Below are 26,264 nucleotides of genomic sequence, written 5' to 3' on the forward strand. Positions count from 1 at the left end.
GGTAAGAGATGATGTTTAAAGACAAGTCTTCGTGCTAGAACATAACACTGTTGAGGGCACAGGTTTGGCAGCCATCACCAAAGGTAAATCTGATCTCTGATGATACATCTACTTCCTAATACTTGAGTTCTGGGATGGCTCCATGCATGGTTGTGCCTAAGGTATTTAATACATTGAAATTGCAAAGGATATTTGTAGAAAAAACGTATTTTTATCACCATTTAAGAAGAAAAAGCTATTTATATTGACATTATAAGAGGCCTTTTTATGTTACAAAAAAATCCCAAGCAAAACCTTCAATTATGTTCAACATTTTAAATTCAAAATTAGGAGTTTATTCTGCAAGCTGTGATTGCACAGTGAACAAGGAATAAAAGCATTCTGTGTGCTTACTTAAGTTTTAAGAAAGTAATTAAATACTTCACATTTATAATATTTTATTCACCTCAGCTCCTTAAAAATATTTAGACACATAGGGGGCCCATTCAAAATTTTGATCTAGTTTACTTGAAAACTATTTAAAGGAAATATTAACTGATACATACATTGCTGAATCCCTCTGCCAACACTTGCTGATTATCCCAGCAGTCTTCCCTTCTACTGCTGTATGAAAGAAACAGCCAACTAATTCATTAACCAGGAGGTGCTGATTACATACATATTGTTAGCAAAAGCAAAAACTATACCTTTTCCCCTTCTCTCAGTTACAGTAATTTTAGGTGCTTGCAAAACAAGCAGAGAGAAAACATTCAGCCTGAAATCCAATACTTTAATAATACTTGGGCACTGCCTCCTTAGGAACCCAAATAAGACACAGAGAGCATTTGTACACTCAAATCCTAGCTAAGCATAGCTAGGAGCTATTCTCAATTAATTATTCTATTTAAAAAATAGGTAAATTTGAACAGACACAGAGAGAGAGCACTTGGTTTTGTTCCAGAACTGGAACATTCTCTAACTTTACATTTATACATCCTTTAAATTCAATTTCATTTTAAATGCAAAGAAATAAAAAAAAAAGCAAAACAAAACATTTTTTTTTTTTTGCATGGTCCAACTACAGATGTGGTTATACACATAAGGAATGGATGCTGCCTTCTAACAAAATTATTCAACTGGTTATTTTAAATTTTACAATCCAGTGAAAAAAAGGCCCCAAACCATGAAAAATTACTTAGAATTTTTATCAGCATTTTCTGCCCATATATATTTATGAAAACCAAAATTTGTATACAATAGATGCTCCAATTATTTTCAGTAATTCATCACTGTGATGGCCAGAACCCTCAAAAATTACTAACTGTAGACCAGGCTAGTAGCTGAAGACTATTTAGAAGTATCACCCCACAAGCCCAAGTCTGTCATTGATTTAATGCATCAGTTTTGGTCCCCAAGTAAAAGTAATAGCTCATATTAATGTCATACATAATCACAATAAAGTGTTACTGCTCTAGAAGACAAAGTGCTATATGATTGAATAAAGTGTTTCTAGTGCATGATGTAAGTGAATTATTATAAGGTAAAACACAGGAATTTTAAGGATGCTTTTCAGCATCAAGACCTGTTACCAAAGAGGATTTAAGGATATGATAGGATCAGCATCTTGGTTGCCACATAACTGAAGACAAAAAGAAAAAAGAAGCCTAAAAAAATCAACAGAAACATGAGATGAAATTTTCTTTCTATAACTGTAGGAAAGATTACCCCTTAGAAAGGGACATTATAAAGGCAAAATACACCTGTGCAGAGCTGGATTCTCAGATTTTTGTAGCTATAAAACATCTTGGCAAAAATCGTAGAGAAACATGTTGAATAGAACATACAGCAACAGTCTTTGTGTAATTTGGTTTATGCTTTACTTTTTTTGTTTGTGCTAACTCAGTAATCAAGGATTTAAACCACCACCTGGCTGAAAGAAAACTAGTTTCTGCCTGCAGTTTCTCCAATATCTCTAGTCACTTCACAAGGTCACACTGAGGAGCAGTGATATCAAATGCCAGGAAAAGACTTTTGCCAAGCAGGCAATGTCCAGTGACTCCCTGGCACAGGGCAGACAAAACAAAGGCAAAGAATTGGTGACTCTGGGAAATGTCTGATTTCAATTATTTAGTCCTCCAAAAGAAAACACCCATCACTTTAATTGAGGAGAATTTTAAGCAGCATCTTACTTCATCAGATAATATTCAGGATGGCAAGGCAGTAGTTTCACCATTGCCAACTTCTGATGTATTTCAGCAGCTCTTTTCCTTCTTTCCATGATAAGCCAAAACACTCTACTTAATAATATTATTTTGCATAATCTCGGGCAGAAGACTAACTACAAAAGGCAGGTGGATTTACCTTCAGGAAGCCCAATAACTAATGGCAGTAACTTTTCAGAGCTCTATGACAAAAATATTATGTGTTTTATAGTTCCTACAGCCCTGCATCACCCTTACAGCACAAGGTTGCTACTCATATGGTATTTTCAGAAAAAGATTTCCCTTACCAGTCTGGTCACAAAATCACATGGATTGGCATTAGGTTCACAAAGGGTAAAACTGAGTATTTTTTGTGCAAGAAGGCTGTCTAGAGCAGTAGCTCAATACTGCTTCTAGCACTTGTCATGTGATGGTTGCTGAGGGAATGGGTCGCAATACTTTAATTCAGTGAGCTTCTGAAGGAGTGCCCCTGCCCCCGACTGCAATAAGGTACCTTTATTCCCTTCTCAATATCTCACACAACAGCTGGATATCCATGCCCAATATTATTCTGTGCAACGTCCTGAGTTATACCACAAATGGCTTACGTAACACAGCTAAACCAAACTGCTCTGATGGCAGCGATGAATGGGGACTCTGTTGTTGCAGCCCTTGCCAACTGTGTGCATCACTCTCAGTTCCGCTAGCGCCGAGCGGGGACAAAGGCTATATTCTCTCCTTTATGGCAGCACAGCACAGTGATGATGCTGTAAATTAAAGAAAGCACAACATGCTGACAACAGACTCATTACTACCTTCTTACTCTCAGTCCCAATACATAAATATAGCATAGAGTTCCTCACATTGTGCTGAAAATAATGGGAAAGCGGAATAAATGTGGGACAGCCTTTGCACAGCTCAAGAACACAGACCCCACTTCCTCCATCTGGATCTAATTTTGTTGGGTGTTTTTTGCACCAACTATCAGTCCTCATTCTTACCTTTTCTTCTACATATTTTCAGTGTGTCAGTAATTTAAAAAACAATTTTCTCTGGAACAGGAAAATCTGTACTCCTATGAGAATCTCCACCACAGCCTGTTGTAATGTCTTATCTCTCTCCAATATCTTTACTTCAGGCAAATGGAAAAAAGTAAGTTTGAGGAAACATCTAAGAACTTTTCCTTCATAACTAGATGTAGACATTTCCCATAGAGGTATGTAAATTACATAGTTCTGTTTCCTCCATAACCCCTGTTCTACCCTGTGTCCCTGTCCACTTCTCCTTTCCCGTACATATGTATATATATGACCTGGGCTGTCTGGCTGCTAGGTGTGAGCTCAATATCATCAGGATATTGACTGTAACCTAAATGGAGACTTCAGAAAATGCATATCTGATAATAAAGCTATTTGCAGAAAACTGTGGGAAATCCAGAGAATATTACAAGTCTGGAAGGATTAAGTACGCATACAGAAAAATCAGACTCAATTCTGATGTCCCAAGAGAAAACACTTCTGTATCGATATTATGCTTGCCTTAGGAACAATGACATGCCCTTCAGCATCCTTATTATCTCAAAAAAACACCCCAAAAACCAACCAACAAACAAAAAAAAACAACCCATACACAAAGGTTTTGCTATTTTCAGGAAGTTTTATCAGGATTACACCCACTACCATTAAAAATTACAGTGATCAAAGACTAAAGGATACTTGACCATGCCCAACACAGCCACCAATGCCTCTGGCTAAACAGCCCCACTCATGCCCAGCCTAGACAAGTAATTCGTTAAAAAAACAACCCAAAAAATCCTGGAAGTTTTCATAATATGACATATCATGGAGATGACTACATTACAACTCCCATAATATTTGGAAATCACATTCAAAATTGGAGAAACAGTGATTGTAATCTTACTGCCAGGAATAAAAAAAAAAAAAAAAAAAAAAAAAGCCCCAAAAGTTCTCAGGTTAAAAGCACCCTGAAACAAATCCTTCTCTGAACATTTAGGATACATTCTCATGCAAACAGAAATACAAAGTAAAACATACTTTCCTTTTTCTGTGTTTTTAAAGGAAGCAGAGAATTTGGTGCAAATGTTACCTTTTTCTCAAAGGCGGCTTTCTACATTAAGGTAAGCAAAACGTCACTATGTGAAAGCTTCACAACAAAAAGGAAACATCCAGCCCATCCCAGTCTATGACAATAATTAAAACACTCTGCCAAAAAAAAAACCTGAAAATAAGCTTAGAAAGAGTTCAGCCATTATTAACAGCTTAGAGTTTAAATACAGACTGAAAAATATAGCTACTCATAGGCACATGTTGGGCTAAAACAGCTGCTGGTGTAAGCAGTGCCCAATGCTAGTTTTAAACCGGATTTGTTGGAGTGGAAATTACAGTCCTGAGCTGACTCTGTGACACAGTGACTGACCTGAGTGCCAAAGGGCAGTGCTGATAGGTCTACAAGGATCTTTTGTTCACTTTCAGGGGTGAAACTGTATCAGCTGTGGCAAAAATCAAGACAAAATCTCCACAAGGGCTGCTGACCTCTCCCGCATTGCTTCCAATTACATATTGTAATTTAAACCATTCTTACAGAGATACTGGTGAAACCAATCCAGTGACAGCTTGAGTCTAATCAACTTCTTTGTCAAATAAATGAGTAAATGTGAGTAAACCCAGAGCAACAAGAAAACATGTACCTGCTGCATGCAACCACAACAAACAGGTTCCCTATGCCACTCACCTGCTCCTGCAGGGATTTAATCTGGAGAGAGTGTACTTTGACATGAAATTCCACAATCACTGAACCAGGATTTTCCCCAAGGAACATACAGTATGGCAGGAGCAGGAAAAGGAAACCAAGGTCTTTGATATTGCACAAACATGCCAATTTACCTACTGGACATGAACAGTGAGAAAAATCCAGATTCGTAAGCTCACTAACTTCCATGAAAAACTTAACATTTCAAATCAGTAACCACTCAAAAATATCCTACGTTTATACATCCCAAAACCAAAGCATTTTAGGTTCCCTTACGCAAGATTTTATACTATTTTAGAAGACACATTTTCTGCCCTGTAAAGTTCCTCTACTTGTTTTGGCTTTTCCCTTTTGAATTTCCCTTTTACTTATTGAGAATGTCTTGAAGTGGTTTTTTTGGGGGGTTCTCTTTTTAAAACATTTATTTATTGAAACACTCCATTAAGAAAGGTCAGCACTAAAACAAAATTATTTCTTTAAATCAAATCACACATTTCAATACCATGTAATTACCTTGATAAGAAGTCTGGCAACTTCTGTTTACATGCCTTAACTTGTTCCTTTGCCTTCTGTAAAATATTTTGAAGTCTTTAACTGGAAGTTACAGTATCCTCTCTGATACACAAAAGGAGCCTTCATCTTGCACCCACAGTCATTTTGTGTCATTAATCTGCATTATTCAAGCACATCTGGATTTCTGTTAAGAGCTTATGACCAGTAATAAAAACTATATATAACCTAACTCAGTTTGGACTCCTGCATTCAACTGTCAGCAGAAGCTCTCCCCTTGGTTGTAGCTGTATTGCTCAACATGCAGTGTGCAGGAATTGTTTGTGGAAACATTTGGTAATTTTAGGCCTGGCCTCTCAATGGGAATTCCACACTGAAAATAAAGGTATCGTTTATACACTCAAACCCCTTATTGAATCCTCTGTTACAAACTTACATACAGGGGATGGAGGGTGAATTGCTCAGTTATAAGCTGGAATTTACAAATGTTTTTAAGCACCTGCTGAAAATAACTATGAATTACGCTCTTGACATGAGTACATGCTTCTCATTTTCTGCAGAGAAAAAGACTTGGCCCGATACAGGACAGGAGCACATGTAAAAGTGAATCAATATTGACTGAAAACCCACAAATCTCCTTTTCTGAATTCTAGTTCTTGTCTTAGTTGCTCAAATATGTTATTTTAATCTAATTTTTAAGGTAAGATACTTCATATATAATTTTTATTGAGAAAAAGGAAAAGAAGAGCAAATAATGTCTAAAAATATTTCCATGGGCATTAATCATGAAATGAAACAATATAATCAGGAAGAAGCAAAGATGACTCAGCTGGAATATTGGAATATTTACCCCTGTCTTTCCCTCAGCTGCATGCTCCACTGTTAGTGACAGATAAGGACAGTTATGGACAATGCTTTTCTTTGAAAATCTATTTATCCACTTAACTGCAAACTATTTTTTCCGGTGACTGTATGGAGGATTTTGACACTGAGCCTAGAAGCATTTCTGTACTTCACCACAGGAGTGCAGTTATTAGGAAGGGGATGAAGCAACCACCATTACTTGGAAGAGAATTTCTGTAGCCATGCCTCAGCTCCAGCTTCTGAAGAAAATGGGTGGGGCAATTGGATTTGCTTCTGGAAAAAAGCTCGTGTTTTTTTCCAATGAGCTTTTTACTTAGAAGGCTGCATTGTTATTTTAATGAATATTTAGAATAGCTAGCAAGAGCTCCAAAAGAAGCTAAGCAATGTGTGGATCCAGCAGTTTTACCAAGGGACCAAAGAAGCAACTTACCAGGAGTGAGACATCCTTTTCTCCATGTGTTGGCAAACTCCTGGATGATTTGCATGCAACAAAAAAATTGACATGACACAAAAAGCAGCAGTGCCCACACTGCAGCATCATTAGCCGTCTATAACTTCTAAACACTAAGTAAGCAGATCTGCAGTTCTACTGTTGGGATTTACATATGAAGCAAAAGGAACGAACCAGGCTTTTTAAGAACCAGGCTTTTTAAAATTCATTTGCCAAACACATTTTTCTCACGTGGCCACACATAAAGGATAAACCCATGTCAATTTTCACCAATGCAGCATCATACCAAGGTCCTCAGCACTCCTGGGCACACAGTGGTGGAGAAAAAATTTTCCTCCCTCTGGGCAGCCAAAAGTCTATTCCCTCTATCTTCCCATGAGGATCTCATTCCCGTGATTCATGTTTTATGGTTCCTAGGCTAGTGCAGTTCCACAGGCATGAAGTCAGTTCCTTCAGGGAGGTTGCATACAGATGAGAATTCCACAGTCTGTACACAACTGGGACCAGGCACCACTGAACCTGCTGGTGATTCAAAATCAAGAGTATGTGCCCTAGTCTACTGCACAAGCTCACTCTACACACAGTTCTTCACACTGAGCAGCATGCCTGCCATATTCATTGCAACAGCCATATGGAAGACACAAACACAGTTGCAGGGACACGGAAAATTACTTGGCCACTACTAGAAGAAATTAACTCTCAGCAGCAAGATATCCAGATGTTAATTACTTCTCAGGATGAATGAAAGTCTAACTGTGTCTTCAGGCACTTCACTTCAGTAATTTATTCACCACAGAGAGCTTCCCTCAGATAAAACTCATAAGAGGAAAGTGCAGACTGGGCAGCTGGTGATGCTGTTCAGTTGTGTCCCACTGGCAGTGTAAGGCAAGGGCTCCTGCACAAACACATCTATATTTCATTAATCTATACCCTGTAGTGGTAGGCACAAATACATAAGTAGGTGGCTCTTGTAAAGAGAACCACAGACCTCAAACATTTTAGGAAAGGATTCTCTTGGAAAACTCTGGGTCAGCAGTAACCATGCTACCCAAGCCAACTAGGAAAGACACAGCTTCATTTTTCAGCATGACCCTAACTGACCATTCCAAGGCATTAGCCAGCAAGGACTTGGGCACAATAGCTCCTCAGGCTTTAGTAGAGAGTGAGTACCTACACACCTTGGTTAAGCTGTCTCTTAATCCTCCTGTGCCTCTGCTTCTTTACTTTGTGGTAGATGTAACAGCAATATCTTATTTTCAAAGGTCTGTTGAAAGAAGTGCAGCTAAAATTATGGAAACCCCAATGACAGTTGGTGAAAAATGTGAAAAGCAGAAGGGGAGGGAGAAAAAAAGAAAATTATGAAAAAAAATAAGCCAATAATATCAGTTATAGACTTGCTCACTATGAGAGAAGGGTGATTGTTCCATTTGTTGCTTGCATATGTTTATTTTCTATCCCTTCCCAGTCCTCAAAACCTCTGCCAGCTCAGCAACCGAAGTCCTTCTGTGTAAACAGAAGTCTTTGCTCTACAAGCCCAGGTAGAAGACTAGTAAGAAACCCTGCAGAGGACATCAAACCTAATGCAACAGAAATACAGTGGGTGGAGGGGAGAAAGGGTTTGTGCCATCAGAAGGCACAGAAAAGATATTTGGTTTGCTTTGGAAGACGGAAGAGTCAAGTCATCCTGTGCAGGAATTCCCTGTCCAATTCATGAGCACAGTACATTGTCTTTTCTTTCAGACAGTCACATTAAGAGGAAGAGGAGCCATGGCTTTTCAGAAGTGTCCCACCTTCCTGATGTTATCCCTGTGTGAATATTCCCCTTCAAAGTTAAATCACTCTACCTAAAACTTCTTTGAGAACAGCTTAATCCTTGTGTAAGACATCAGTTTTTAAAGAGGCATAATTTAAAAGGCAAAGGGTAAGAAGCAAACAACATAAAAACAGAGAGTCAAGACAAAGCAAAGGAGGGGAGGAAGGGAGGGAAAGGATTCCGTTTTGCCTCTCTACAGAAATTGTTTTGATACAGTATCCCTGTTGCATGAATTTTCCATATGCCTGTGTCAGATCCACTATTTCAAGCCACAGAGCTGTCAGATGCTCGTTTTTTATGGCATGCTTACGTGGCAGGCCAACCTTTCTGTTGAATCAGTCAGTTTTTCACAAAGTTGGGATCTGCAACCCAGAAAGATGTGCATTTTCCTTTGGCCACAAAGTATCAACTTTGCAGCCGTAGTGATTTGGCAAAGCAAACCACCATCACTGGTACCTAACAACTGTCATCAGAATCTGTGCTTTTGTATGGAAAAAAAAAACACATTATAAGCAACATAAGAAATCATAACTATTCTCCACACATATATGAAGCAATAGAAACGCAGATTTAAATCATCAGATGCTATCACAGATTGGCAATTTTTAAAATAATAAAGAAAAAGTGTACAAACTTTTGTACCAGCTCAATTTGCTTTGTCTTTAACAAAATGAGGAGCAGGAAACATTTAGTTCATGAACAAAAGTCTTAATACTTAAATTAAAACTTAGTTTTGTAACTTAAGTGACACACTTTTTCCTTTAGTCATATCTGATTATGAAAATCCATAATCCTACAACCGAAGTGAAAATATCAGTCACATCAATATCACTTTACAAGGCTGAGGGAGGTGGGTGCACATTTTTTACCTTACATCCCCAGCATTTAGCATCTGAATGATTATCTCCATGGCTCATATTTTGCTAAAATAAAACTGCATTTTTAAATACAGCCTAAATGCTAAGCAGGATCTAAACATTTAAATAACAGAATGCAGATCCGTTAATCAAAACTGATTACCAGCTTGCTTTCCATTTACTGGGGGCTCTTCTGTAAAATACCGCCTTAGTTACTGTTGCCAAAATTGTGTTTTTAAAGCCTCTTGGAGAAAAAGCTGATTACTTACAACATTGGCTCAAGAGACACATTTTAGGACAGTGTTTCCTAGAAATGTGAGACTGCAATTTACTTGCAGGTAACCACTACATGCCTCTGCATTAACCCTTTTCTGTTATGTTAACACCAGGCTTTGTCTCCTCTCTCCCTTTTCCTCCTAACAGTAGATTTTAAAATATTTCATATTTCTGAAGGCCCTTGCAGAACTATGTGGTTAGCCAGAAACTTTCAGCTCTGGAAAACACCAACCACTACATCCTTTTCAGGCCAATATTTCCCACTTGTAAGAAATTAATATTCAAATTCTCATCTGTTTCCAAGTATTTTTTAACAATTTTTATAAATTTATACATCCAACTAAGGAAGGCCAGTGCTGGTGAGCTAGGACTGTCATTGGCCATGCTGTGCAAATTGTGGTTTAGCAGTCAAACTGAAAATCAGAAATTCACAAGCAGCATTTGTAAGATTTTACCACTTGACTGCAGGCAATACTAAGGTCCACAGAAAAATATATTCTAATGGCTTCAATCTATCTTTTACCCTTGAGGCTACAAAGTGACGCAAGAAAGGAGGCTGCAAGGCATGTGGGGCACATCAGCCAGCTTATCACACACAAGTTCCCTTTGACTAAAGAGATCTACTGGAAAATCTCATCAGTGTTTTGCTAAAGCATGGACATTGAACATCCAAAGGAAAAGCTGCTAGAATGTGAAACTCCTACAAACGGGAAAACTGAGAACTGCTCTGACTGTCCCCCTCTTCTCCACCTTCCCCAAAAAAGAGCAAAGGTGATAAAATTGCTGTAAAATTGGGGAAATATTCCAATATTAACCCTTTTTTTTTGCACTTTCAAGCAGTCCTAAATGTATTTATACAGTCCTATGAGAAATGCAGCCATATGCACACTTTCTCTTTTATCTTGGAGACTCTGTTTGTAGAAACACTGCCTAAAATAATGGGGTCAGTTTTCAGATATACTGAAAATCCATTACTTGTCCTTGCTTCTTGAGCATGTTACATAAAAGTATCCCATTCTTCAAACCTAGCTCCTCTACAGCCAACTTCTTGTTCTGCTTTTTCAAAGCACTGTATAGATGTTACTCGTGAAGAACACACTCTAACTGTATTTTTTTTTTGTATCTACAACTTTGTTCAAGGAGAAAACTAAAATGTGTGAGAAGTTCTCAGTATCAAAGGTTTTTCAGGTTTAGAAACAGAAGGAAAAACCAGGCAGGAATAAGATGACACTACAAATTTTTCTGTTTACTAGATACCCACTAGACTGTCATATTTACATTAGCAGGCAGAATCATAGAAAAGAAAAAAAGCACAGAAGAAGAAGAAGAAGGAAGAAAAAAGCTGTTAAAAAAATAGTCTTAAAGGAGAATATGCTCTTTATTTTTGAAAAGTCGTGACAGAAGTCAGTTATAAGATACTGGGGAAACATTAATAATTAAAATGTGTTTTTTTCCAAGCCCACATCCCACCCATGTCCCACAAGCTGTGGGATGCGCCCCATCTGTGTATGATGCCCCCTCACTCTAGAATAGGATTCTAGCCTAATTAATGAGTCTAAGAGAGAGAAGACTGACCCTTTCAACAGAGAAGCAGACCCACATTTTAGCAACCAAACAGGACAAACTGGCATGTTTTCTTCCACTGCAACAATGGATTTCGTGTACATGAACAGGGATGGCAGCCAGGTTCTGCAGCAATTCTGGTACCAGACCTTGCTGAAAGGGCACTAGGGACCAATTGCATTTCATAAGTCTGACAAAAGGAAAACCAGCTGGTATGAGAACAGGATTTCTCCTGATATCTCCAAAAGTTACATCACCATTTCAGAATTTTAAGAAAGAAAAGGAAAAAAAGCATGTAAGGAAATCACTATTCTGAACATACTAATCGACACACATATCTGGATATAGCACATGTAGGCAGTGTCCTAAAATAAATTTAATATTTTATTTTCACAGAAATGTATGTTGCTTAAAATAAAGACAAAAACATCAGGGGAAGACAAAATTAAATGTTCCATAAACTGTTAACACGAAAAAAGGTACTATCACCTCCTAACAAACACATGCAATACTTGAGACAAATGCAGCAAGTCCTCATTGTAAACTACATAAAGATACATTTGAAAATTATTAAATCATTCTTACAATAAAGTTTAGTATTTTCACAGTTTCTGTTCTGCCTCTTGGCCACAAAAGCACTGCCCTTACACTCTGTTACGATTCTAGACATTAGACTATGCCATGTACATATTTTGCTCTGCCTCTCAACAGTGAAGAATTACAGGAACACTTGAGTATTCTAGGTATTCTGCTAAAAAAATTATAGTACTTTAAACACTATTAATACCTACACCATTGTGTTTTCTCCGTGGACCTGTGATAGAAATACTTCTTTCTATAAGAAATCCTAAAGCAGGGACAAAGGTAAAATCCATACATCTACTGAATATGAGACATGCACTTCACTTCAAAAAACACAGTGGCTAGAGATTCCTTACAGTAATGGAACAGCAAAACTACCACAGCAATTATATTTTAAGTGTCACTTCCATACACTTTTTTTTTTTTGCTGGCTCTGTATTCTGTCTGCATTGCAACCTTTAGGGTAAGAATAAGCCTTCCATCTCCCATCTGACTTAACAGAGCTCAGAAGTTAAAAACAATGCCATTTAATATTAACTTACCCTACTTCCCAGCTCCAAAAATTAGGCCAAAAATCAGAGGAAATCATGTGGTGTGCTCTGGATATTCCATGACTACCACTGCTGGCAGGGAGTAAGCCACATATTTCATAGGTAACTAGGAACACACACACAGTTGTTTTGTAGCGACACTACACCACGGGCCCCTGCTGAACCGCTGCTTTTTCTCCCTGCAGCTCATTCCAAATCTTTCCCAGTTTCAGCTCAGGAGGTTTGTCCTGGGATTTACAAAGGGCACTTGCTGGGAACTTATCTTTTAGACACATAGGAATTCAGGGGGAAGAAAGTTCATGGGGTATTTAAAATATGAACATCCTTTCTCTACTTTCTGTTGGTAATCAGAGATGTTAAATCCAGTTTACTGAACTGGCCACATGCATACGACAAAGATTAAATTTTCCAGTACAGATGCTTTTTCAACTTTGCTTTAGCAAAACCCTCCTTCTGCTTTTCACAACCTGTGGATTCTTACAAAGACATCTCTTCTTCAGCCTGCCACCAAAGTCCATACAGGAATTGCTAAGCCAGCATAGTCTCTGAGAAGCCTCATTCTGAGAGAACCTTCAAAGGCATTTAAAAAGCTTTTATTTAAAAACAAACAACACTGCCTCACCTACTGAACTAGACCTTCTCTACTTCCCCCACAAATGCTTTACTAAAGGCTCCAAAAACCTGCCATGGTGTTTTATTTCCTCCCTCCTTCCTCTTAAAGTAAATATTCTAAGTTATGATACATTTAAACAAGTAGTGGGAAAGAGTGCATTTTGCCCAACACATGTGATTTGGAAACTTAAAAGTCCAGTTTATTCATCTGTTTTAACATAGCAAGGAAAATCTTACTTTCCCAACTTAGAGCCCCAGTTTCTCTCTCCATAATCTCATAAGCCATTACTGAACTAAAATACTTAGCACAGAAGTCCAACATACCAAAGAATGAAGCAGCCTAGGAACTTCATACTGGTATAACCAGCTCTCTGAAAATGTGCGGGTCTAGGAAGTCTCTTTTATGTTTTCCAGCATAAATATTTACAGCAGTTTGCAATTTGAAATCAAAATATCTGATTGTAAGAAGAAACTCAGAATACATACCATGAAAGGGAACAATTCCCGCATTAAAAACCAAAAGAGAGCAACATAACTCTCAAAACAGAGTCGCTTTGCAAAGTTTCCTGAATACATTAAGGTGGCTATGAGTGACTGTTTTGAAGGTAGCAACTGACTGTGGTTAGATAAAAAGCAGTTCCCATCTTTTCAACAATTCTGCAATGGGTTGGGTCAAACAGATGCTCCCACCTAACATACAGGCAACTGTGTTGTTCCTGAGCTCCCTGCCCAAGGTCCTGCAGGCCTGGCCATCCAGCTAAGGACTGGGAATTCTTTCCACACACAAGAATCCTCACCTGGAGCAGCAGGCAAGTATTTGGCACACAAGCCCTTTCAAGCATAGTAACACTAGCTTTATTATTAATTCCTCTGGTATCTTTTTTATTAAAGAGAATAAATTAGAACAAGGTATTTTTAAATTGTAACAATGTTCTTGGACAGTTTATTGGGCTGGATATAAGACACAGCAGGTAACACTACCACAACGGCAAAGCCCAGTGAACTGAAAACTTCAAAGTTTGAAAATACTGAGAGGAATCAACAGACAAACTTGCATAGTTCTGAAGCCCTAAAAAAGTCAATTGTGAAAACATGAGACCACAAGCCTTTGCCTTTTTCAAAGCAGCCATTTAAGACATAGTTGACCATAAATCTGCAAGAAGGCTCTCTTAATCAAGGTTCTCTGGAATTTTGCTATTTACATGTTCATTTCAGATGGTTACATATTAGTGGTGGCTTTTGCATTTTTTATTTGTTGATTTGGCTTTTTACACACAAATGCATGTGCACACACACATGCCCCCTCCCCCCATTTGAAGTAACCTTACATACATGCAGCAACCCAAATATCAATTTTGAGATGCGAGGATTAAAAAAAAACCAGAAAACTAAACAAAAAGACATATTCTTCTAAATGCTCATAAGAAAGCTTGGTTCATAGAAAATGTAATTGTTCTTGGTCTCAAAAGACTGGTCTTAGTTTCATCCCAAAGTCAACTGCCTGCTGTAACAGAAATACTTGAAAGAACAACAGCTGAAATCTTACTTTTTGTTTCTCTTTCCACAACTACCATTTCCTTCATGACCTTCCTAACACGCTGGAGCTTGTGCTTCAGCAAATGTCAAATTCTGTAGCATTTCTTACTCCACGCTCAATTAGCAATAAAGAAGATACAGATGTAAAGGTGATGGAGAATTAAAGACGTGCACTGTTTCCACTTCACTGAATTCTGAAAGAAACCTAAACTGGCTTATATATAGCTTTCAAGTCCCAGTTCACTGCTACATTTTTTGTTTCCACAGGAATTCAATTTTTTTGACATTACCCTTGACCATTCCTTTCCAGCTCAAGACTGATACCTAACTGCAATTATAATGTTTTTTTATTCCACAAAAATACAATTTGTTGTTTCCTGAAATGAAAAGAGCAAAACTAAGCTCCTTCCTCTGTTCTTTTATTTTTATCAACATTCTTGCAGGTATTTCTTTGCAATCCTGTCAGCTAGAATACCATCCTTACACCTTCCTCCTTCATGTTAACTCCCTTTGAAAGCACCTATTTTCACCATGGTCTATATCCAGCAGATTATCTTTGTATTATCCCAATTCTCTTTTCCCAATATTTAGCATGCATATGCAAAAATCTATACATATTAAGAGCTGCCAGTTCCAGCTACAATCAAGTTTAGTTTTCTGGACTCCTTATTAATTTGTTAAATCTTAACCATTTTTTTTTCATTCTGAATGAAAGTCCTATGCCAATTTTAGATAGAGTATTTTATTTTATTTTTCATTAAGGTGTCCACTGAGACCAGTTCAGTTTCCTGCTGGCTTACCAGTATAATAAAATTCCTAAAGTCATCCATTAAGAACGTGCATCACTTGTGAAGTTTGGAAATTCATCAGAAGCAGGGTTCTAAAAGGCAAAGCAAGGAAAGAAGGAACAGGGAACACATCTTTTGTTATCCTCATGAAAATCAAGACATGCTTTTGGGCAATTAAAGAAGCTCAAAAAAAGCCTGCTGCTCACAGATGGCAAATAGAGGCTTACAACATAGTTTCACCATGAGTTCAAGCAAGCACTCAAGGCTCAAGGGAACTCCTACCTCAGTACTGTCTCCTCTCCCTGTCTGCCACAGCCACCAGCTCCAGCAAGGGTGTACAGCATCAGGGAACAACTAACCAGCGCAAAAAGCCAACCCAGATGATGCTGGCATAACTCACTCTGGGTGCCACTACTTCTTCCATGGTGGGGCCAGCAAACAGACAATTGGGAAGGGTAACGCGCATGGGGGAACAAGCATCTGAGGTGGCCGGGAGGCAGGACCACTATACCACCTCCTCTTCCAGCAGCAATGGCTTAAATCAGTCTAAAAACCAACTGGGAAATGACATTAAAGGTGCTCCTCTCTAGAGACCTTTCCTGCCAGTGAGTATTCCCTCCTGGCTTCAAGGGCTTTCTCAGAAACAGTGTGAAACTCTGACACATGATGACAAACACTCAGTGATGAGAGAGATTCCTTTCCCCAGAGCCCTGTGCCAGGTCCAGGTAGGGCACACCAGCACATGCTGTCCAGCTCACACAACAGAAACCTACACTGCAGCTTGATGCCCCAAAACATCAATGACTCACAGAAGAACTTTGTGGTTCAATATGGTGGAATGTCTTGGGTTCTTAGTTTGGTATTTTAGAAGCTGGGAAGTAAGTTTTAAGAATACCTTCTAAATGCTAAGTGAGGTGAAGCAGCAAGAAGTCAGAGGATGCCAAAAGCAAGGGTGTTTATGCAAAGGAAGCCAGTGCGCAAACTGAGCTGTGCTCACTGCTTGGCTCTGTTTACTACCAGTTTCTTCATCATCTTTTCCGTTATTTAGCCACCAAGTGCCTGCTTCACAACACTAACAACTTCATCTTCTGAGTCATTAAAAGCTGATGTGGAACTGGTATCTTCAGTTTACAGCAGAAAACAGAGGCATAGAGAGATTAAGAGACAGAGAGATTAAAAGATGCGCCAAAATTGTTAGCTAATTTTGGATCTTTAGCTTACATCACCTAGACCTTATTTTTTTTTATGTACCTTGCACTTTTGCAGTATTTTGTGCCAAACTGTCACCATACTGGAACAACTGTTTTTGCACAAACTCAGAACTTGTGCTTGGGTGTCTCAAAGCAAAGTGCAGCATTCACCATTAGTGGGTGGCTGCAAAGGTTTGGTGTAACCAAATCTCTCAGTCTCAACACAAGAAACTCAGTGGTGGAGGCAGAAATTCAACACAGCTCAAGGCAACAATGACCAGTATTAACTACCCTCTGTTCCTTCCCCTCTTGCAATCCACTCTCAACAGGCTTTTGTCCATCAACTGTGGCTACTGACAAAAGATCCCAACCATCCTGGCAGTGAATAGGTCTACACTGGAAAACAGATGATCAAATTTGGGAACACGGCACAATGAGACAGGAGCAATAGAGGTGATTGGAAAAGGCAGCAAATTGCACCACGGAATATGTGGGACAGTTTATTGCATTTAAACATCATTCACATTACAATAAAATTTAAGGTCTGCAGGCACATTGATATCTAATCTGCAAGATGCTGGACCATACACACCATAAGGCACAGACTAAAGATCTTACACCTTTAACCAGTAAAACAAAAAAAAAAAGCAAAAAAAGAAACAGTATCTTTCCACATCCCAAATGAGAACCTCAAGACACACAGGAAGAGAGAACTTCTGTAATCAACAAGAGATCTATCTGTTCACTGCACTACAGGTGGATCTGCTGGTACTCCAGTTGGTGATAGATCAATAGAGCCACGCATTCTCTCTACCTTCATGAGCGACACCTGGAGCTCAGATTTGGTTTGTAGAAGAAATTACACTAAACTATCTGACATACAGAAACAAAAACTGCTGCCAAATCATGGGATATTTTCTGTAGCGAAGTCACCAGGTCAAAACTTTGACTTCTTATTCCACCTGTGTCTCACTCTTGCTCCAGAAAGTTAGGCAAGACACACATGCAACACCTTTACAGATGGCCAAAAGCAAGCTACAGAGCACAAACCACCAGCACTTCTCATGTGCTAATACTGCACCAGCAGCCCCTCTGGAACATCCTAAATTAGAGCATCATTTTTGTTTCAGAAACAATAGAAAGATCCAAAAGTCACATGTGCTTTTAAACTTCTTTTGACTAAAGCATGCACAAATTCTAGAAGCAAGCCTTGAGAAAGCTCAATATTTTTTTTAAGTCATTTGATGAAAATCATTAATAAAGAACAGCACAGAAATCTATTCATAACTTATACAGACTACACAACCAACACTAATAGGGAATATCAATCTGTCATCTTGTAACATAGACAGACCTATTTCAGCACTAAAAGCACATTACAAACTTAAAACAACATAAAGAGACTTTGCTAACTCATACTTGAGAAGCAGAAAATGCCTAGCTCTTCTGGACATTTTAAGGCCATTATATACACAGCTTTCCAGCAAACTTAAGCATGTTTTTTACATTACTGCAAAGCTATCAACCTATTCAGCAAAGTTACTCATATTATACTTGCATTTCCTTATCAAATGCAAAGCACTAGAAGATTTGGAAGCAGACGTTGAACATTATGGGCCTGTCTGCCATTGTTTCCAAAGAAAATACTTGATTGAGAAGGAAAAACAGCAACAACTTGTCTTCTGAAAAAATAAGAGAAAGCTTATCTAGAAAGACAAAATTCAAAATATTTGTTACAGTTTTGTTTTGGTGAATCACAGCACTGCGCTAAACAGGGTACACATAACAAAACTTTTCATTTTAAACTCTGCAATTGGGTACTTCTAAGTAAACAGAAACATGAGCCTGCTTTCCTTCTATATCCTCACAAACATCTGACAACAAACCAGACCCACTCAGCCCTGCTAAAAGCATGATTCTCTAATGTAACTGTACTTCTGGGAATACATTACAGAGTCTGTGAAATGTTTTGTTACATGTGTGGATCAATTGGCCATGCAAATACAGGGTGCAGCCACATGCAAAGGAGTCTTCTTGTTAGTTTTAGTGAGCTAAAACAGTAAAGAAAAATAAGAAAATGAGACCTCTGCGTGTTTGAGCAAGACAGGCATTTTCCTCTTTTGAAAATACTTTCCTTTTTGTTTTCTGAAGGAGGAATGATGATGCTTTTGATTAGCAACACAATGCACATCCTTAATATTTAAAAGACTAGGACAACATCAGGAATACTTGCTTATGAACTCAGCTAAAGACACATCACGCCACGGACAACCCACGCCAGGCTTTTCCCATGCATACCTTTGGCCTCCACCTCTGAAACTACTAAACACTCTCCAGAACTTCCATGCATCCAATCCACATCTTTCTTTGAGACATGGAAAACTGTAATTTCTTTCAAATTTTAGCCACTCAGGCTGCTGGGGATGACAACAACTGTTAAGTTGGTCAGGAGACTCAGCCTGACATTGTGCATGACTCCTCTTACCAAAGCAGCCCACTGGTGATGGCAACGTGTTTCACCTTAGGGAGGGATTTGCAGCGAGAAGCAAGGAAGGCTGATGTGACAAAACAACCTATCGAAACAAGGGCAGCACAGCACATGCATTATTGGTACCTTCCGATCCAACATGCTCTTTCAGATGCAAAGAGGCATCAAAGCCATGTCACTAATATATTCATGAAAACAAATGGCCAGCTAATTAGATTAGTTTTTATTTACCCCATCTTACTTATATAGGTTTCTTTTCCTGCTGTAAAATCAGGTCACTATAGTACAATATTGAATTATCTATAAGCAGATAATGAAATCTTCAGGATAAAAGACAGTGAAATCTTCAGAGTATTAGGCTCTTCACTGACCCTAACACTTTAGGGCTGCAGCTTTTCTGCCAAAGGCTGTCAGATTTTGCAGAATATATAAAATGTATGGCAAAATCAAACCATGACAGAAAACGAAGAGCCCTAAGGTTTCCTGACAAAGTCTTAAATTTAGCTCTCTATAACAAACAATGTTACAACTGCCACCCAGACAATAAGGTTGCTTACAGTAAACACAGCCAGTATTAAAACCTTCAAAACTTATTCCTACACTGCAGCAAACCTCAAATTAACTAATGAGAGTGTGTAGGGGGGATCTCTATGGTGGTTTTTCTCCTGTGTGTTTTCTTGCCAGGAAGGGAGAGAGGGATTGATTGTGTTGGGGTTTTTTTAAGGGAAAATACTTTAGGTTCTTGAACTTGGTTATTTATTCTCCAGACTTATTTGGACTGCAAGTGCAACCCAAATAACTCATCTAATGCATGACAGCATAGAGGCAGTCTCAAGGATTGTTCAACAGTGATCTCCAAAAAAGTTAAACATTGATGAGCTCTGAGCAAGTCTAGTTAAAGCTGTTGGCAATTGCATTGCTATGGAGCAATGAGAGGAGCTGGCAGCAGGGAAGGAGAAGCCAGGTAAGGCCATGGTGTGTTCTTTGTACATAGTACAAAAGGGACAACCAGGTTTAGACAACTTAAAAATAGGTTTTAACCTAAAAACCTGTAAAAACACAGGTTACTTAATCTTACACCTTCGTCTTTCAAACATTACAGAACATATTTTTTTGGTTGCCAAGTTCGCTGAGTTTCACCTTCAACCATATATATTTAAGCTTTTTTGCACACTTAGTTGTCATCAATATCAATTACCATGGATTAAAACACATGCTAAACCACCTGTTTGTAAGTTTTAATGATTAATTATTAGTATCATTTTAAGATGTGTCTAACATTGCATACGCAAAAATTAGCTGACAGAAAACACACCTGTGAAACCTTTCAGTTTCCCCAAGTTCCAGCACAAACTGAGGGTTCAAGCAAGTATTTTCTGCAATGCTCTCAGGGACTGATAAGGAGTCTAAAGAAAGTGAAATCCAGTTTTCTTCATAATCTAGACTAGAAATGGAAATAGTGTATAACTAATGAGGAGTAAACTGATTTTTCAAATCACTTCACCTCTAATAACCCATGACAGTAGCAATATCTGCTCACAAGGTGTTGGAAGTTTACAGCAACCTGTGTAATTTTGACAATCATTGAGCTGTTCCAACATAATTTCTAACTATGGGTTTGCTGTATACACTGCTATTTCCCTTCCCAACATTTAACCCATTTCAATTCATTCAAGAACTCCATTAGTTGTAGAAAAATAGGAACTGATGAAAACTGCTGTAATGGGGTTGATAAAAGCTAAAAGACTGGAGATATTATGAAAGGAAAAAAAGGCAACTAATTTCTTACACAATTAAAGAGTTTAATTAGATTATTTATTTAAATGAACAGAGAGCTTTACAATAGATTTAACTCCTATTAAGTTTCAAGCAATACAAGAGTAGATATCAGTCACAGTACTAAAATTAGATCACTCTCATATTTAATCAGAAAACATAGGCTCAGTAATGTCAGCAACTTGGTAAGCAGCAATACTGAAAACTCAGCTCTGATTTATTACTTCACATCCAGTAAGAAGGAGAAATGTAAAATTCCTGATCTGTTAGAGAGGTTTATCCATCATACCAAAATGCTGCTCAGCACTTCCTGAATAAAGACACTACAAAAATGCCTTCTCCAGCAGAGACTGTTAGTGGTAGCAATGACAACAGTCTGCAAACACAAGGTCTCAGATGCAGCTGTATGCACAAGCCCTTGAGAGACTCTCAACTGTAAACCAACTGAGACACATGAGAATGTTTGCTGTGTTTTGACATAAAAAAGTTAAAACCAGAATCAAATGCTGCCCTTGCCGCTAAAGCTTTATGTTGATGTTTGTGGTTTTGTAATGGCTTTTTTCCTCTGAAGGGATGCTTCCATGCTGCAACTGTAAAATTAACCTGAAAAAAAGCTGATGACAGCTATATGTAAGGGTGCAGGTGGAAGCATGTTCTTCCAAAAGCTGGGTAAAAGGGTGGGAATGGAAGCATGTTCTCCCTCAACATGGATGTCTGCTCTTCAACTGACCTGCATTTTTCCTCTCATTTAATTCCTCTAGGGCCACTTCTACCAAGGCAGTAACAAATATCCATAGGATCAGATTCCTCACATTCACATGGGCTTGATAAAGTGCACTGGGATTTTGTTCAAGGAAATACCAGGACATATAAGCTTGCCAGTTTGCAGAGCTGCTTTCTCGCCTGCTCGCCCCTTACAGACAAGCTACCATGTGGCTGTGTGAAGGCAGGAGAGCAAGGAGACCAAGGTCAAACCCAGCAATGCTCAAGGTAGCATGGGTGACAGGTGATAGATAAATAGTGAGAAGCCATGCATGGGAGGAGGTTTTGATCCTTTCAAAAGCAAGCCAAACTGACAACTATTAAAGAAAAACAACTACCGGCTGCCAGGCTGTCAAGTTCTGCCATGTCACACCCATTTCCCACCTCCCCCTGTATTTCAACTGTAAATTCTCTGATAAGGAAACTGCTTCTTCCTTTACATTTTCAAAGTTCATGCTGGCTATTGCTGTAAGCTGGAGAATATCAAGAATGCTGTCAAGTACACAGACTGCAGGAATAAGGACATGTTCCAGTTATTTCTCTGTGAAAATTAGAGCGATCTCACAGACAAGTCCTAAAACTTGCTTACAAACTATGTTTGGAACAAAACCAACTTCTCAAATACATATTCCTTTAACCTCATAATTGAAACTGCAACTGAGTTTCCCAAGAGCTTTTCCTTCTCAACTGAGAGCTACATACCTCTCAGATTTCTGGGATGTATCTGCTTTGTCCGAGGCATTTTCCTCTAATCTCATGCACCACTTTCTCCTCTCAGAAACGGAAAATACAGCAAGCAGAGAGATGGCAGCTCCATAAACTTGTCAAAGGGCTCAGTTAATCCATATGCTAAAAAAACAGAGAGAAAGTTATGAGATGTAGGCATCAGTAAGAAAAACAAAGATACCTATCTGATCCCTTTCATCCTCAAATGACTATGGAAATTAGCAAGAAATATTTCTGCACCTATGAGTTGCTAAGGAAACTTTCCTGTCTGACAGCCCAGGAGCCACCCCGACAGTCAACACTCTGACCACCAGAGCTACACTGCTGGGACCGAATTCTCTTCACAGCAGGCTTGACTCCCTCCACTCTCCACTCTCACACAGACAAGATTCCCTTGCCGGCTCAACCCACATTCCCACAGCAGAGTCCCAGACTCCTGGTCCCTTTTAAGTAATTTTTTCACGGTGCAACAACAGTGTAACAGCCCAAGCTGGGGCCTCAGAGGAGGGATCCTCAAGGATCCCCCGGGCTGTTACTCCCTCCCAGTCTTATTCGTGCCAGAGTCTGGGGTCTTCCAGCCGAGTCCTGGGTTCCCGCTGTGTCACCGTCCGCTGGCAGGGCCACAGATGCCCGTGCCCTTTGTTGTGCAAAGCTCGGCACCACTTCCCGGCCTCTTGCCCCGGGCTCCCGCCACCCAGAGCTCACCCTGCAGCTCCCACTGCGGCTGCACAACCTGCACCGAGCGGATTCCTCAACAGGTTTTATGGACTCAAGCGTTCCGGTATCTTAAGAGAACCACGTGAGGCTGAAACTCCTTTTAGGATTACTCAGGAAGCATGAGAAAACGAAAATATTTTTCCACATTTGTCAGCTGTTTTCTAGCCAGAAAACATCTTCCAACAACCCTTGTCTCGTGCAAATAAATCCAAAAAATTAAACAAAATTTGGCATCTGGCTTTCAGATACACATCTTCAGCTTCGGGTGGGGGAAGTACAGAGGGGAGGGCAAACACACAAACAGCATCATCCTGTTTGTAACATTACCTACAGAATCCTTACATGCAGCACGTAAGTTTGAAAGAATTCCCCATGGGATATTTCTGCCGAAACATCAGCACACAGCCGAGAATCACACTAGCTCTTGACCTACCTGCACTTTCTTAATTTTCAAACATTCTTAGGAATTGCTAACAGTTTCAATGAGCGTTTTTTTCAGTTTCTGATACAGGATGTGAAATCTCTCAAAGACCTATGGAAAACTACTTACACACAAGAACTTAAGGAAGAGAATGACTGGTGTAATTACACTCTTCCAGCTAAACAAAATTTAAATCAAAGATTCTGCATCTTCTTACTAACGTCTTCACATTAACAGATTTTTCTTTTTAATAAACACTAGGAAGAAATTTTTTAAACTATATGAACTTTAGAATGGCCCCTAATATAGGCAAATTGATTACATACAGCTGTTCGAAGGAGGAAGGATGTAGAATTTTTTAGCATTTGTTGTAAGTATTAATTTAGGGGCACTTACATCGCTTTTCGAGGCAACCACGTTTTTGTGAAAATTTAATTCAAGCCCAATTAAAATAGACTACTTGCAACAACCCCTTCAGTCTACATACTGTTGTGGAATATAATCATTAATTTTTAATGCTTCTTTTGTCTGTTGCTGCATAAAAAGACCCAAACAGGAGAAAAAAAAATACTGCAACTGATACAAAAGAAAGCTGGAAACTGTTATTCTGACTAAATGATTCTTCACTAGGGTATTACTGCACGTTGAAGGAAAAAGATGGAAAAAATCCGAAACAGAGCACAGTGCCTGTCAAGCTGTTAACTCATACCACTTTATCTGCAAGCGTAACAGAAATATTTAGAAATTAAATAAAACCTTATGATAACAGGTCCATTTTCCAAGGTCTTAGGCACGAACTGGAAATGGAGAAAAGTGGCTGGATGGCTTGAAGCGACCAACACTCCCTGAGCACCAGCCCCCCCCCCCCCCCCCTCCGCTTTCCTCTGGCTCGACTGGGAAAGTCCCTGGGGCTGGGCTGAGGTTATTAAAGACGCTAATAAACACCGTCACTTCTTTACACAAGTTATTTGAAGCGAGAGTTTGAAATCCCCCGGTGTCTTCGTAAATCGGGAGCCCCTTCCCGACGCTTCCCTGCAGCACAAATGACATCCTACTGACCCTTTAATGCCACCAAGCTTCCCCGCTCGCCAGCAGACCCTCTCCTTCGGGGAATAGATGGCCGTGTGGGAGCCACGGTGGGAACACCGGGCAGGACCCACGCCAAAAGACATTCCTTCTTGTTGCTTGAACAAGGGGAAAAAAAAAAAAAAAAAGAGGAGAGGGAGAAACGGGCCTTTGCAATCGCAGCGGTCACATCCCCCCGTATCCACCCAAAAATGGGGGAGCGGGGCGAGAGGCAGCCCGCCCCGGTGCCCGGGGAGCCGCGGGTATGTGCAAGCGGGACTGCGAGGGGAAGGGAAGGGGAAGAGAGGGAGGTAAAAAATCCATGAATGAATAAAGAGGGAGGAGCCTGGGAAAACCCCTCTGCAACGCCGCACCGAACAAAGCGCTGCACACATGCCGCGGGGGGGTGGGGGGGAAGGGGGAGAGAGGGACGGGGGGCGGCCGCGGCCCGGCACCCAGCGGGGACGGCGGCGGGGCCGAGAGGAGCCGGGCCGGGGCTCCCCGCCTCCCAGCGCCCCCGAAACCCCGGCTGCAGGCTCGGGGCGGGCGCCCGGACAAACCCACCGGGAGCCCCGGCACCCCCGGGGGCAGCGCGGGCGGGCGGGCGCAGCCGGAGCGCGGAGTCCCCGCGCGTCCCGGAGGGGCCGCGGCGGAGCGCGGCGGGTCGGGGGGGGGATCGGGGCCTGCGGTGCTCCCCGTCCCCGCCCGCCCGTTGCCCCCCCGCCGCCGGCGGAGGACACATTGTGTTGTGGCTGCCGCAGCTCCACGCCGAGGGGGGCGGCGGGGGGCGGCCGTCCCGCCCCGCACCCTCGTCCCCGCAGCGCCTCCCGAGCCCCCTCCCGCCCCCCGCGGGGCCCGCTGCAAACCTGGCGGAGGGGCCGGCGCGGCGGCTGATGGCGGCGGCGGCGGCGGGGAGCGCGGCGACCCCTGCGCGGCGGCGGCGGCGGCGGCGGGAGGGAGAGGGAGGGAGGGAAGGAGGGAGAGCGGGGGGGCCCGGGAGCCTCCTTCACTTGACAACCTCAAACACAAACATGACCCAGCGCCGCCGCCACAGCCGCCACCGCGCCCGCACACACACGCACACACAGAGCCCGGCGGCGGCACCCACCCCTCCTCCATGCACCGTCCCCCCGGGCCGGTCAAAGCACCGCCCCCCGGCACGGCCCCGCTCCGCAGCCCCCCGGCCCCTGGCCGCGCCCGCCCCCCGCGGCAGCAGACCCCTCCTCCGGGAGCCCCATCCCCCGCGTCCCACTCGGGAGCCCCCATCGCGGCCCTGCCCCTCGGCCGTGGGGCGGTGGACGGGGGGGGACACAATGAGGGGAACGGGGGGGCGGGGGAGTGGGAGCCTCCCCCGGCAGGCGGGAGAGGCGGGGCGGGCCCAGCGGGGGAGGGAGGACGGGCGGGCTCGGCGCATCCGCCGGGGTCCCCTCGGGGAGAGCCGCGTTCCCCGCCGGGCCCGCCCCGCCCCTCCCCCCGGCGCCCCGGTCACCGTCGGGGGGAGCGCGGGGGGCGGGGGGTGTTTTACCTTCTCTCACTTTCTATTGCAGGAAGCGCGGCCGGAGCAGTGACGTCACCGGGTCTCCCGGTCCCGCCCCCTCCCCGGGTCGGGGGAGGGGTCACCGAGGGGGTTTCCTCGCGGCCCGGTGGGGGAGGCACGGCCGGCGCGCCGGGGGGCCGCTGCCGCCCCGCTGCCTCCTCCTCCTCCTCTTTCTCCTCCTCCTTCTCACCGGTGGGACTGCCCGGGCGCCGCCACCCCGGCCCCTGCTC

General features: G+C 41.5%; 1 protein-coding gene across 11 annotated transcripts in view; it reads right to left on the minus strand.

Moving 5' to 3' along the window:
* Positions 1-26,264, minus strand: part of HIVEP1 (HIVEP zinc finger 1) — a 137,307-nt gene that overhangs the window by 106,962 nt on the left and 4,081 nt on the right. For 6 of the 11 annotated variants that reach the window (XM_077785810.1, XM_077785794.1, XM_021536522.3 and 3 more), the window contains one exon: positions 22,271-22,417. In XM_077785810.1, coding sequence (XP_077641936.1) covers positions 22,271-22,310 — 40 coding nt within the window. In that variant the 5' untranslated portion in view covers positions 22,311-22,417. Of the gene's footprint in view, positions 1-22,270; positions 22,418-22,999; positions 24,163-24,491; positions 24,624-25,363; positions 25,438-25,605; positions 25,632-26,022; positions 26,131-26,264 lie in introns of those variants that run through there. The other 5 variants (XM_077785795.1, XM_077785796.1, XM_077785793.1 and 2 more) reach the window with 5 other exon arrangements.

This window comes from Lonchura striata, chromosome 1 (genome assembly GCF_046129695.1).
Source record: "Lonchura striata isolate bLonStr1 chromosome 1, bLonStr1.mat, whole genome shotgun sequence".
Lineage (NCBI taxonomy): Eukaryota > Metazoa > Chordata > Aves > Passeriformes > Estrildidae > Lonchura > Lonchura striata.